The 15,647-nt window shown below is 42.3% G+C and overlaps 1 protein-coding gene across 2 annotated transcripts in view; it reads right to left on the reverse strand.

Annotated features, from left to right (window-relative positions):
• The window catches only part of runx2b (RUNX family transcription factor 2b), a 74,544-nt gene that overhangs the window by 6,345 nt on the left and 52,552 nt on the right, over positions 1 to 15,647 (reverse strand). The window contains exons 6-7 of one of the 2 annotated variants that reach the window (XM_079572770.1): positions 5,658 to 5,825; positions 937 to 1,101 (exon numbers count right to left, since the gene is read on the reverse strand). In XM_079572770.1, coding sequence (XP_079428896.1) covers positions 937 to 1,101; positions 5,658 to 5,825 — 333 coding nt within the window. The remainder of the gene's footprint in view (positions 1 to 936; positions 1,102 to 5,657; positions 5,826 to 15,647) is intronic. The other variant, XM_079572771.1, reaches the window with a different exon arrangement.

The following is a 15,647-nucleotide window of genomic DNA, read 5'->3' on the forward strand; positions in this document are numbered from 1 at the left end:
AGTTTGCACAGGCGCATCCATATCAGCTTCTGCTTGTACTTGTCGCTGTGTTAACTTAGGATCCTGGATAGTGTTACAGGGCTGCCTGGCGAGGTGTCAACATGATCTGCAGAGATCTGAGAGCCTTAGTCACATCACTTAGGACGCATTAAGCGCTCGAGGTGCGCACGAAGCAGAGGGGTGCTCCTCCATGTTTGTGCTAGTGCACGTGTGCACGCTCGCGCGTGTATGTGTCACTTTGAGAACAAAGCCCTGTGCTCACGAGATGAAAGCTGCAGGGAGAGACCATGCTAACCAGCTCTGACACGGCAGCTGGCTGGGTTTGAAACCTTTTCTAATGCACAGTCACAGCCGTGTGCTTGATCACTCTGGGGAGGGTTACCTTCACACAACAGCACAAGGAAAAACTCATGGCACTGAGTCAAACAGGTGTACGGGAGAACTGGTCCCGCGGCATGTTTTAAAGGAGCTTCACATCGGGGGAGAAACACAGACAAATTGGAACACAGATGCTGCTGTTAGTACAAAAAAAGACTACAGGCTAATGCAATTACCCAGAATGCCGTATTGCTATAAAGACACTTTATTTGTCAGTCACGAGTCTGTTATTATGCCTGGGCCTGTTATTACCATGCTCCTCGGGGATCAAAGGCTTGGAGCGAGGAAAAAAGGAAACAATCGTTTTTTTTCCTTCCTCTGTTTGAAAAAACTGCATCCAAAGCTCTCTCTAGAGACGCGCCTCTGAAAACATGCCCGGCTCCCAGCGCAGACTTAAATAGGAGCCATTAGCAGCCGCTGGGCCACAGTAGTGCTGTTAGGAGTAGCACATATGTATGTTTCAGACCTGCTTTGATGACATGTGCTCGGCTACATGCAGAGCGTCCCCTCGGACGTCACACAAACACCATGATCACTGCGGCAAAGCGGAGGTTCTACCTGGCAAGCGTCTGGGCACGTCGCTGATGGCAGGCAGGCCCGTGGCGCGGCTGGACGAGAGGGGCGCGGTGGAGTGCACGGAAGGGGACGCCATGGGGCTCAGGTAGGACGAGTACGTCTGTTCATAGGACCAGGGAGGAGGAGAGGACTGGGGCTCACGGGGGTCTGAACATACAACGACACAGAGCAACAGAGTGCCCAGGGACACACAGAGAGAGAGAGAGAGAGAAGAATTACCCTGACAGGTGCTGCCTCTGAGTCAAGACAAACATTCACCTATAATGTTTAAAGTCTCTGAACCAACAGTACGGCGACATTAAACACAGATGTGCTTTAGCCACTTTACTTCTTCCCTGTTATACTTGCAAAATGGGGGGAATTGATGGTTTAATCCTGTGAAAATGAGTATTTCTGAGTGATTTTCGACTGTTTTTGGCAGACCATTAGCAAAATCAAACAAAGTTGAGTCAAAATGGGGTCCTTTGTGATGTTGTCTGCTGTGTTACACTTCCTCTCCATGTTTCTGTACCATTATTTGGTAGAATTTGACTTCCAGGACAAATGTATCATGAATTTCAGATATTAAAAATGCTAGTAGAGGGTGCAAGCCTGAGATCATCTGTACAGGGACAAGAGAAACAAGCTCAAAACCTATGACAGCTCATCAATCGTACAAAACGGCACAAGGAAGCTTACTGGGCCACAGGCAGGATCAGTTTGTTGAAGGAGTGGGCGAGAAATACAAAGTTCGGTGGTGATGAGGTGGTGTAAACATAGCGAGATAATAGACCAATACACACTCATACAACTGCTTAGCTTCAACAGTAGAGATCCTGAGCCCCCACAAAACCCGCTGGCCACTTGTGACATTAACTCTCAAACTGTACAGGTAACGCGTTCTTGTTTCGGAGCAAGAATCAGTTGGGCATATTGCGTAACATCCTCCGTAATGACAATGTTTACCCTCCCGAGAGATCTTCCTGTTTGCCTTATAAAACATTGCGCTCGCAGCTGAGACACAGAGAGCCTGGCTGGCACACGCCCAAGAGGTAAACACAGCAGAGGACAACCATGAAAACAACTCCAACTGCAGCGAGGGGGAAATGACAAAAGGTCTCTCCGTCATGGTGTAAAGTAAAAACCCAAAGTGGATAATAAACTCTGGAAACTTAACGTAAATTATGCCGACATGTTTTTGACAAGACACACCTAATTCTCTGTGTGAATAGGACAGGAAACAGGAAGTTGGCATCATGTCACTATGGAACAGACTATAGCAAGGTGATTGGATGGAAATAGCATGGTACCTAAAATGTAACAACAACATTCTAATTTATGTAATAGTAATAAACATAAACCTATAACCAAGTGTAAATAATAATACTAATAAAACAACCAAAACATAGCTAACATTTTCTTTGTAGTAATACGGAAACAGTGCTGCTAAATGCATTGACCCCCGTTGTCATTAGTTACCATGTTACTACAATACTGCAAAGTGTAGCCAAATGGTTGACAATATTATGGTGTATATTGTTAAAAAAAAAGAATATAAGATACAAGTACTTGAGGTGATGTAAGGTAAGGTTTTCAAAGTGAAAGAGCAAAAGAGAGGTTTCAATGATTTTATAATTACGACTTATTGTGACGGGGAACCACAGGGTACTGTACTGTAAACCAATGTTATGGTATTGGAAAAATATGTTTAGGCACTACTGATCAGTGTTGGGCAAGTGACTTAAAAATTATACTATATTAGTGATTGCAGCCCTAAAAATGTAGTATGTTTGTATTACATATTACTGTTTCAAAAAATGTTGCTGAGTTACACTACTTTGAGTTACTTCTGGCAAAATATACACTGAAAATAGTAATAATCAGAGTCAGAGAGTTCTTTCACTTCCCCTATTCTCTTGTTTTGTTTTGACAACATTAACTACAGACTGCAGATCTTATACACCAGTGTCCAACTTAATCTGGCATGCTGCATTTTACTTGGGGGGGTTGGCATTTTTTCGTTCATGCTTTTAAATGCACTTGTAACTCGAGTTACTTTAAATGTAATGACTAATATATTCCCATGTTTTGTTTAAGTAATATGTTATATTCCTTACAGTTACTGAAAAACGTTATATATATATATATATATATATATATATATATATATATATATATATATATAAAGAAGCAAGCACTGGGGGGAAAAAAAGTGTCTTTAGAGACCAAGTTGTGGTTGTGATGCCTATAGCTACAGAGACAGCATTATAGGAAGTTATTGGTTGTGGTCTTTTATGGCATTAATTCAGATTATAATTCTGTTTTCTGATTCTAGATGACAAATATTTTAGAATAGGTATCAAAAAAAGTATTGTAAAAGTACTGCTACTTAAATTAATGTACAGTATGGAACATATGAACTGTAATGGATCTTCTACCTCTTCAAAGGTCACTTCCTGTGTGCTTTCCATACAGGAATTGAAACACAAAAAACATTGAACTAAATGAAAACAAGGTAATTTAATATCTTTTTAATGTATCAATATGATCAACTAACATGTGAGCCCACACAACGCAAACAAGACTGTGAAAACAAGCCTGTACATTTTTGCATTAGCATTGACAAGTGTTTTCATGTGGTCTCATATTATCATGTCCTGCCGCCGCTACATTACTCAATACTCATGTCCTTTCTACTGCTCCCCTGTTCAACCATCCCTCAAATGATCTGCTCAGTTAAGACGGCGAAGCAAAGCCTGAGAGTAACTAAGAACTAAATGAAGGGCCGCGGAGGTGTGAGCGATCGGGTGGCGGCCATCCTGAGGCGTGACAGATGGGGTTTCTTTCCTGGATGTCGTCTGATGAAGTGACGGAGACAGAGGGACAGACGATCCAACTCGGCTGTGACACGTGTGAACTGACTCGGCCCCATCAGGGAGAATGGCTTTTCACATTGTATTATCGGTCTGCGGCTTGCTAACCACAGGGTTTTTGCGCTCCAGTTTTTTTTTGTTTTTTTTGTATTCTTGAACGCCGTGCATGAGCTGATTTGTGTAACATGATAATATCACCACAGTGACTCCTGCCAGTAAAAGCTGGGTCGAAATAAACTATTAGATGTCTTAATTAACTCGCACTCGCATGTCCTTGGATGAACGCCATTAAAATGTGAAACCATGATTAAAGCTCAGGCTAAAACATCTTTTCACTGCAGACAAAAGACTCTTTTCAATTAGAGACCGCTCTGAAAGTTTAATGTATCGAATTACATTTGAAAGAGATGAAAGTCGCTTTGAAGAACGTTTAGATAGTTTTCAAAGAAGTTTGGGTTTTCAGCTGGGAGTGTCATTTGACTGAAGATGGATTGATCTTAATGAGTGCAGATGATGTAATTTTACACTATACAGTTGATTAAAGTGCAACTACTACAGTAACGGATACACGGATTATTACTAATAACACTAAAACTGAGAGTATACCGCTGTTGTTTCTATTGCTATTAAAAACATCCTGCTACAGATTATGTATGTAACTGGTTGTGCAAGTGTTGGGCAAGTTACCTTAAAATGATAAATATATTCTATATTAGTAGTGTAATATGTTTGTATTACATGTTACTGTAACAGGGCTTCACTACTTTGAGTTACTTTTGGCAAAATATAAACTGAAAATAGTAATAATGCCACCGCAAAAGTGCAGTCAGAGATTTCCTTTTCCTTCGCTTTTCCTCATTCTCTTGTGTTTTGGCAATGGTGAAGTTAGGTATACGCAACTGCAGATCTAGTTCGTACATCAATACAAATCATTTAAAGCAGCACTAAGTAACTCGTTTACCGTAATAAATCCTTTTCGTAGCCCCTTTGGGAGTAATACAACTGTTAATGGGATGATTGGGGTGTCTTTCATCTCCCCCTGGTGTCTCTGGCCAGAACGGGCAAAGCTAACTGCGGGTAGCGCCACTTAAACAGTATTTACAGCCAAGTTTGTGTGAATAAAAATATCTCCATTGTGTAATTGGATGTACAATATCCCTCTCTCCCTTTGTCTTTTATGTCAACGTAGAATTTACTCTCACAGACAATTAATGAGTAAAAAACCACATGCTACGACACCTGCAGTGGTGCTGATGGCCTCTAGGGGCACGAGTTACTTAGTACTGCTTTAAATGCACTTGTAACTTGAGTTACTTCAATTGGAATGACTAATATATTACTGTATTTTGTTATTTTCCTCAGTTACCGAAAAAAAGATGATATCGATGTGTTAGTTCTCTGAGATGTGGTTTAGCTTTCAACCTTGGGTTTCATTTATCAAGACAGGTGCTACATAGCGAGTGTAAACTAGATTTACAATGTGAAATTGCCTGTATTACAGTATTAGGGCCCCAAATCTGATGTGGAAACCAAATGATGCATAAATGACCGTGGGAAAACTGCCTCATGTTTATATATTAAAATAATAAAAATGAAGAAAATCTGTACCTTGTGTATTTATTTCCTCCTTTGTCTATTTCAATGGTGTACTGATGGGAAATATCAGATTACGCCACATTATTCTAGGTTATGTCAATCGGATTACGGCACTATTACAACATATAATACATAACTCAATCTTGTACGACTGCTTCTCCGCTGCAATGATCTGGGTTCTTTGTCTTTTGTCCGGCCGGTATTTGCGATCGCTCGACCCTGGATGGTGTTGTGTGTTGGTTTTTTGGAGCTCACCTGTGATCTGCGTCTGTCCTTGTGGGCTGAAGGAGTTAGCCGCGGTGTTGAGCGTGGGTCTGGGGCCCTGGGTGGGCACGCTCACCCTCACCCTCATCCTCTCCAGCTCGCTCAGCCGGTCCGAGAACAGGCCCGTCTTGGGGGGGTCTTCCAGCTTCTGGCGATGCCCTGTGCACAAACAAACAGAGAGGAAACAGACGTCAGGGAACAGGCCTTTCCAGTTAAGATTATTTGTACAGCGTTTATGAGATTGACAAGTTAATACGTATTGAATCTGCCAGTCATTTCGGATCATAATGTTTCCTCCTGGGGTAATGTTTACAAAGCAAGTGCATAACATTCAATGTGTTATTAAAAAAGACATCACACCCTACTAAGAATCTTAAAGGCAATTATCTTAAACAAGCATGCAGAAGAAAACAAAAACTGTGCAGGAGAACGACGGAGAAAGCGTCTCTCAAAGTGTTTAGACGTGACCGGAGGCATCCTTCAGGTAAACACTGTCTCTCACGCCACAGAACTATTATCCCCACAGGAGTCGAACCACTGCCAAACTCGCTCTCCTGTGCTGCATTCCTCCGCCTAAATGCACTCACTCCTACAGTGCGAACGATATTTAGCACGGTTAGACATACGCACTTAGGCCAAGGACAAAAATCGCAATGGCTGCAGTTGTTTGTTATATTTTAGGTTTGGTTCAGTCGTAGCCCTTTTCCTTTAGTCTTGGGTGGTAGTTCGAGTGAAAAGTTCGACGCCATTGATTGAGGGAATATAATGTCCAGAGCAAACAAACTTGACTTGACTCTGCGTGGGGTCTGTTTATGTATAAAACAGGGGTGCCCAAACTTTTTGTCTCCGAGGACCAAAATTAAAAAGTGCCTGTGGGCCCAAGCGTGAAATACATGCAAATAACAATAGTTACTTCTATCTATGCAAATAACATGCTACATTAAAACAAATGTTAACTATGGCAAAAGCCAGTTTTAGTAGAACAAAATCAGCAATTGTAGCAATATAGTGTAAAATGTAAACAACACCACCTGCATCTACAGCACCTACAGTGACTTTACCTCATTCATTTGTGAACTCAAAGAAAATGCCACATTAGATCATTTTGAACGTGTCAGTTCAGCATAAATAATATTATAAGTCCCTTTTTAACATGTACCTTTGTTGATGTCAACAACGTTTGCAACAAAAGTTGGAAAAACAGTAAAGTTGATGTGTGCTGATGTGTTGATAAGCACCAAGACGCCACAGCAGCGTTTCCTTAACTTTGCGAAAGGAGTGAAACAGCGCCCCCAATTAGACCCTGGTGGCCAAAAAGCGCACTGCATCCATATTTACCATTGAGAATGAATGGGAGACAGTTGGTATTAATCATACACACGCAAAAGTAGGTCTCTCTCTGGCGAGCCAACATAATTTTCCCACTTTGGGCACCCCTGGTATACAACCTGCAATCCCAGTTCAGATGCATGTGGTTCTTGTATAAGTTCAGCAGTTTATTCTTGTCTTTTAAGAGCCATAATGCTGTGGTAGGTGTAGAATATTAGAAACTTCACTACTCGTCAGAAAAATCGCTGTTGGATACACTGCGTAAAATAGTGCGGGCCTATGTCACCTCTGTGTCTAACCGTACCCATCCCTCTCTCCTAAAAACAGCTCATGGCTCCATTGGCGGGCGTGAGTTTGGCAAAGGAGGGGCCGACGGAGACAGTGCACACTCAGCAGAGGGAGAGAGTGTGTGGATGTGTCTGCCGCCGCCGCCGCTGCTGGTGCCGCGCTCGCTCCCTGTGAAGGCGGTAGTGTAAATATCAAACAGTGGAGCGTAGAAACTCCTGCTGTGTTTGGCTCGCTTCCATCTGGCTCGGGCAAAGAAACAGCCGACTACTTCAGAATCCTGCCCAACCTGCTGCCTGCTGCTGCTTCTGCTGCTGCTGCTGCTGCCGGCACCGGGGGAACAAAGCGCTGGCAGTGAACCCACGGTGAGGGTGGGAGTGAAACGAGGAGAAGATTAACGCAATGATCAAAAAAAAAAAAAAAAAAGAGACATCGTTTGAATTAGCAATGGAACTGACACAGAGGGCAATGTGACACACATGCATCGATCATGTTCTCTTGCACCAAAAAATCTCTTCCAACACAGGGGAGGGAGAACATGTCAACTCCACATGCAAAACCTAACACGCTCCAGGAATGAAAGCAGGACCTTCGTGTTACTTGTACAAAAAAAAAAAAACATTGGGAATGTGGAATGAGTTTCTCAGATCAAGCCTCTTTGTTCGCACATACTTCATTGCACTCTCAAACTAATTCATTAATGCAATACAAACAGCGCTTTCTAAAAGACTCTTTCTCTGCCCTTTTTCATCGCGCTAAAAATTAAACAAAAATGCGTTTGAAGTGCCATCTGACCTGTCACAACAAATTAGTTCATTCTGAAGAGGGATTGTCGTGATGAAAGAAGTTGAGAAACAATGGAGACACACTCTGTCCGCGACAAGTGACGACAGATTTTCTTCTGTTTTTTTTCAAGACAAACAGACATCATGGCATCGTAGCTGCAAATAACTCACTTCACTTCTACTTTTGGTAATTTCCGCACATTTTACGTATGGCCTCACAGCTGCACATCAGTAAGGTAAAGAAGCATGTAGTCCTCACTCAGCCAATCAGAAGAGATCACCCTACATCACAGATCCCACTACTGTGATATTTGACCAATCAGGAGAGACCGGTCACGCTCTCAACTTCCTGTTTTCTCTGAAGTCTGAAAAAAAAACCAAGTCTGGCTAAACTCATGGTACATTTCTTTACATAACTTGAAAACTAACCATGGTAAGTTGATGAAACTCATTCAACTCAACACATTTTATTGGTGAATAATTGTGCTAAGTGATGATATATGTGTTGTTTTGGAGGACGTAGTGAAATAAGACAAAATACAGCATGAAAAAGGCAGGCACCATATTTGATCATACGCCCTGTTCACTTAAACCTATAAAGTAAATTAGTTTTGTCTATATTTGGACATGCCCATGGAACCTATTGTTCACGCTTACAGTATTTTCTTGACAAAACAACCAATAAACCCTAGGACTATGTTTTTATGTTGCCAAAGGTTATTATTAGTCCAGTCCAAAACAATATTGGAGGTGACTGACCCCGCCCACTGCAAGTAAAGCACAATCACATTACAAAAGCTCTTGCCTATGACAGGTGTGATCATAAAACATAAATATCACAAAACACAATGTCTCCTGAGTACATAGACCTCCCCGAGACATGAGAGTACTTTTTGGATGTTTTATATATAAACCTTTGTATTTTTTTTACCCCTTAAAGGGCATGGTAACTTCGCTCACATTGATTTTCTGCTTGATAGTGAAACTTTTTAAAATAAACTTGTGCTATGTCCCCCAATAACACTCTTAAATTGAGATTATGTATTTCAGTGTCCTATAAAGGGTTAAACAGTGTATTAATAATTGTTCACTGCCGCTCCTCGGGATGATTCGTCTCGCTGCGTGCATTCTGCCCAGTCAATCATAGCGTTTCCACTTTCACCAGACTGAATCTCTATTCTAAAAAAGCTCCCGGACACAGTGCCTGCTTTGTGCGCAGCCGTCTCCTAGTGATGGGAATAAATAGCAGTGGGACAGACATAGTGGGACAGACGGAGGGGGTTCGGAGTAGGGGGGCGGAGGAGAGGAAGACCCAGTTGACCAGTAAATTAGAGGCTTGGCGGCGGCGGCAGGCGGGAGACAGAGCGCGACAAGTCCTCCCTGTGTAACTGCGAATGGAGAAGCAGTTAACGGGGATTCTGCACGAGACAGACGATAGATTTTAGATTTAGAGGCAATGACAGCGACGGTGAGGTCAGGAAACAGAAAAGAAGATATTTATTTACATCTGAAATGTCGAATTCAAATCAAATTACTCTTAATTAACCCTCACATTAACTCAAGTTTGACTTTATCCAAATCTAAAAGTCTCTTGAAAAAAAAATGATCAAAATAGTGACAAAAACGAGAAGGAAACGAGGATGAAAACGTAACAAAAAGTGTCAAAAAAGCTACAAAAGAGTAACAAAAAAGTGGCAAAATGTGTCACGAAAAAAAGCAATGAAAGTGCAGCAAAAAAAGTGACTAAAACTCAACAAAGAAAGTGGCAAAATGTGACAGAAAGGCAATGAAAAAGCCACACAAAAAATCAACAAAAGAGCGACAAAAAAGTAACGAAAGAGCAACGGTGTCACAAAAGTGATGAATGTGCAACAAAAAAGTGACACGAAGAAAGGTGGCAAAAAAGAAAAGTGGCAAAAAAGTGACAAATACACAATACAAAAAAGTCACAAAGAAATCAACAAAATGCAACAAAAAAGTGACAAAAACGCTACAAGAAAAGTGGCAATAAAGTCGCAAAAATACAATAAAAAGCCATAAATAAATCAACAAAAGAGCGGCAAAAAGGAACAAAAGAGCAACAAGAAAAGTGGCAAAAATGTGACCAACTAAAAATGCCACAAAATAATCGACAAAAAAGTTAACAAAAGAGCGACAAAAAAGCAACAAGAATGTGTCCCAAAAAAAAGCGATGAAAGTGCAACAAAAAAGTGACAAAAACGCTACAAGAAAAGTGGCAAGAAAGTGACAAAATGCAATAACAAAAAGTCACAAAATAATCAACAAATGAGCGACAAAAACATAAAACAAAAGAGAAACAAAAAAGCAACAAGAATGCGTCAAAAATAGCGATGTAGTTGCAGCAAAAAAATTGCCACAAAAACTCAAATGAGGCGTTACACTGGCCTATAGGCTGCAAGCTCTCCAGTACAGAAGCTTTTAGATTTGGGTAAAGCCGAAATGGATAAAATACAGCAAGAGGTTAAGAAGGCTAACATAGAGTTTCAAAGGGTTTATTTTGCCAGGTTGGACATTTACAGTAGCATCTACACCTCTCTATTCTCTTGGACTAATTGGGCAGTTCCACCTTAACCGATAGGTCACGGCCTTTACAACAACTGCTCTTTTCGCTCAGAGGAATCCAGCGTGTCCACCAACCACATTATTGTCCAATTTCCACAGCAAACACCCAGCCCTCGCGCTCCATTTGTTTAGCGGGACGTGACAGTAAGTACAGTATTTTCATGGGTTAATTGCACCTTCCAGACTGACAACTGTTGCCAAACACAAGACGCCTCAGCTGTTTTATGGTAACCCCGGTGGGGCGGAGGAATGAAAGCCGGGGGTATTTAAAGAGCCGGGAAGAGGATGATTTCACTGCCGTAGGGGGAAAGTCCCTGAGATTCCCATCATCCCTGTGAAAACAGCGCCGATTTTTTCGATAGCGCCTGGCACTTCCCTGCCCAGACGGACGGCCGCCGGAAACACGCGCCGATTCATACCAGATGTGGGGAGACAGGGAGACGCACAGTGAGAGTGGACACGCCGTCTGCAAACAACACGCTCCTGCACGTGTGAGGCTGAAGCGTATATAAACACATGAGCATCCCCCTGCATTATAGGCGACTATACGCAGATCGGATAACGGGTCCTATACGGATAGCATCTCTGATCACACAGCGCCAGGATCCTACAATAGTATTTTTCCAGCTGGTCCACTCACAGAGGTCTGAGGCCGATCTGATAGCACTTAGTCGGAGCAAGAAGCCAAACACAATGTAAGCCCGCGGTAATTAATAGGAGCATTAGCCCGGATCAAGCCTGAGCACCGAGATACCGAATACAGAGCTACTGCTTTCCATGATCAATTCCTAAAGGACGTGCGGCCGTTCTCAACAGGGAATCCCTTCTGTTGACATATTCAGCGGTGGGAAATTCTCTTATCCAGTCCTCAGTGTTTATCGACATGCAGTACTTGGTGTATTGTGCATGAGGGGCCACTCCTCCCTTTGATTCCCAGGAGGAGTGGCGAGAGGAACAAAGATTTGAATTGAGGATTCAACAATTGTATTTCAGCAGCTGAGTGAGCTTGCGTACGTTAAACTCTTAACCCCACCTGAACCGAGCACATTTTTCTCCTGTTTGGCTTTGCCCGAATCTGAAAGCTTCTCGAACGAAAAGCAACGAAAAGCAGGATGAAAACGTGACAAAAAAGCGACAGAAGAGTGATAAAAAACGTGGCCGAAAAGCAACGATAATACAACTAAGAAGTGACTTAAGTGCGACAAAAAGGTGACAAACACGCGACGAAAAGATGACAAAAACCACGAGAAAAAAAACAATGAAAAAGCCACAAAAAACACAACAAAAACGCTTTTAGATCAGTTTTGCAGGCTTTCGCTATGAAATGAGGCCAGTCAAGAAGCTTTTAGATTTGGGTAAAGCCAAATTGGAGAACTGCTTGGTTTAAGGGGGGGATTGAGATGTTAATTTGATTTTATTCATTTCAGCATATATGAGATTAAATTAAACTTCTTAAAGGAACAGGCCACCGTTCTTCCACACTGAAATATGTTCTTACCTGAGCTTAGACGAGTTGATGCATACCTGTCTGGTCTTTGTGCGTGGGCTCAGTCACTCAAAATTACAAAAGTACTCCCACTGTATTCCTATGGCTCCAAACGGGGGTGAATTTGGAAGCTACCGCGCTCTTCCACGGGCACGAACAATGACCAGACAGGTACGTATCAACTCGCCAAAGCTCAGGTAAGAACATATCCCAGTACGGAAGAACTGTGTGCCCTCAGTCATGCAAAAAGACCAAAGATGTTGTTAGCATTTGGCCTCTCCCAGTATATTCCTATGGCTCCAGTATATTCCTATGGTTGAAGTTAGAAGCTTCCACGGGCACGCACAAGTATGCATCAACTCGTCTAAGCTCAGGTAAGAACATCACAGTATGGAAAAACCGAATCCTGGCCACACCCCTGAGTTAAATAGAAGATAAAACAATCCAAAAGGAGTCATTTTACCACATGCTAATTTTACAAACTCTTCAGAAAATCACCTTTTATAGACAAAGGAAGTCGCAGTCGAAGCACAAGCATGAATCACTCAAGAGAGAAGTTTGAAAATGTATCTGTTTGGCTGACCAAGCTAATGTCACTATGTCCTTTAACAAGTCAGGCAGGCGAGCTCATGTTCACTACTCTGGGCCAGGCATTTAGACTATGTCAAGACAAATGTACCCCCTCGAACCTCCTGTTAACACTTCAGAGGTAAAGAAATGAGCACGGAGGCAGTAACAGGAAATTCTTCTGCCTAATGCCTGACTAACTAACATGTGAGGAAAAGCCAGAGTAAAAAATGAAGCACAGTTATATATATAAATTTGAATCTGATCTCACACCATGCCCCCTAAGCCCTTCCGTCTGCTTTTAGATCACAGCTTGGATGAATGTATCTTTGGGGCAGTCAGCCAGTCTGTGTTTGTGTGTGCTCGCGCGCATCACTCATCTCACTGCGCCGCGGCCAGTAAAAAAGGATGAATGAATTCTCCAGCTCGATTTTTCACATTTTTATGTGGGGCCCCCACCGCGGCCGTGGCGTTTTCTTGACTGTCAGAAATAAATGTTTTGAGGTGGCAATCGAGTCCAGCTCTAGGAAACTCAGGCCGTTGAGTCTGCAGTTTAATATACTGTTGTTTTTAGTGCAGGGGGTCCTGTCTAAGGTAAGGTATCGAAAGTACTAACTTGGCAAGGGCAGTTCATGTCCCAACGAGAAACTGTCTATTCACCTTTATCCGGATGTTCCTGTGGGTGCTGCCATGAATTGTACCCGCCCCTTCACTCCTAGTTTACATAGGACTGCTGACGTTAAGATAAAATCAGTTACTACAAGCACACAAAGGTGTTTTCAGGCCGCCCACAGAAACGGTGCAATGTTGACTTGCTGGTGCAAATGAACATTGGACATTTTACACACACAAAAAATCGACTTTATCAGATATTAACATTTTCACTCGTTCTCCACTTATTGAACGGACTTTGAGCTCTACCAGAAGCGCCATTACGATACAAGTCCCGGTCTGTGGCAAAAATAAGGAGATAACCTTTGAGAAATGATCGTAGTCTGCGTTTTTCGTACACTTTAAGCTAAGTTGATTAGCTCTGTTATTACTCATTATGTCTTCTTGAGTAATAAACTTTAGTTTTTTGGTTTCTTTTTGAAAGACACTAGGTAGAAACAAACATAGCTGTTCAAATACCTAGTTGATTAGCGTTTCTTTACCAAATGCCAGTGTATGGTCATGCTTGAAGCAACCAGCGGGGAACTTTCTTCCATATATTATGAATTCACTTTTCGACCTAATAAAGATACAGAGACATGGAGAGGATCAGCCCATAAATACTTAAAAAATGCTAACCAGGAAGCTACTTTAGCTTCAAGCTACATATGCTAACGTTGCAACGAGTGACGTTTTTTCGCTTCTACTGCACAATTTGCTGTGGAAAAACATCCGTATGGAGCCGATTTTGGCTTATGTATATTAGTGTGTGATACATATGTTTATAGTCCAACAGAAAACTGAAAAATTGTGATACCCATAAGAGGTTTTCTTCTCCTTCAGCTAGGCCACGCCCCCTTGTATCAAACTCTCACAGACCTGGTGTCACCCTCTCATGTTTAAAGTCCCCCTTGGGCCGTCGGAAACTCCCCTGCCTTCACAACAAAGCATCGCTGACCTGTCTGAACTGGTCGTTAAAATTAGCAGTGCTGCTTTTTAAACATGGTTCACTCCCCAATGCAGCCAGCAGAGGGCGACAGACCCTCTAATCCAAGCAGTCATAGGGGCAGCAGTGTTTCAAAGCGTCTTTTTCCGCACGCATGTATTCTTTCTCCCCCTGAAACATCAATAAAACATCCAAAATCATCCAAAAAGAAAAACCCGTAATAAAGCGCGCGCTCCCTTTTACCGTAAAGGCAAGGAAAACAAAAACAAGATCGGGGGGAATTGTGAAAAATATTAAAAGGAGAGAGAGGAGGAGGTGGCTGCAGAGCGAGGGAGCCAGGCAGTCGTGGAGCGCTGCCAGCCGTCTGTGTGGTCTGAGCGTTCCAGCCCGGAGGAAGCAAGCCAGGCAGAGAGAGGGGCACACACACACACACACACACACACACACACACACACTAGCACGCGGCCATCCCCACAAGAAACGACATTTATCGAACAGAAAAACACATTATATGCACAATTTTGAACATAGTCTAAAGAACACACGCATGGCTTGGCTTGGCTCAGACAGGCCTCTTTTTTTTCCTGAAGCATTTGGAGTCTATACACTGCGGCAAAAGGAGTTCTGCAGAAGGGGAAAAACGGATTTGAACAGGGGATATTAATCTTATACTTGCTCGCTTCAGTGTTTACCTGATTTAGGGAGTTGATGACTATTTTTAAACTCTTATAAACTCATCTTTATTGCGCGTACTGGCACATAATTTTACATAATTATACCTTATGCAATATCTAGTCTTTTTAGCATGCTTTTCAACACTATAGCTTTGCTTAACGCCTGGACTTACCCTCTGCTAGCACATGATGGGACCGAGGCAGTTTGAAATGTGCTCAAAACAATGGCTGCTGTCTTGGAAAGCTACAATGAACAGGGTGAGCATTCAGAAGTGATAGAAAATAAATCAAACCTTGAAAGTTAGCTTGGCATAATAAGAGCTCTATGAAATGAAAACAAACCATATTTATTAAAGACAAGACTAGCTTAAACAACAAAATCATGACATTTGGATGCAGCCTGAAGCCAGGACACTGTGGATCCGAACTTTTCCATTTTTATCTCTCTTTATGAATCACTTCTGACTCTTCTTCTCGCTCCTCGCCGTCCTATAACCCTCCAAACCAAACCATTCTGTGTGTTACTTGGGCCCTGGCACCTTATCTAGGAACTTCATGAGACACTCAACTGACTGACTGCCTCTGGATAAGCCTCTCGTGCTCACTGTTTTTTTTTATGCCTTTCCGCATTATTTACTTGTTGTTGAGGATTTATTTGTCTGGCTCCCATTGTTA

This window comes from Gobius niger (assembly GCF_951799975.1).
Source record: "Gobius niger genome assembly, chromosome: 15".
Taxonomy (NCBI): Eukaryota; Metazoa; Chordata; class Actinopteri; order Gobiiformes; family Gobiidae; genus Gobius; species Gobius niger.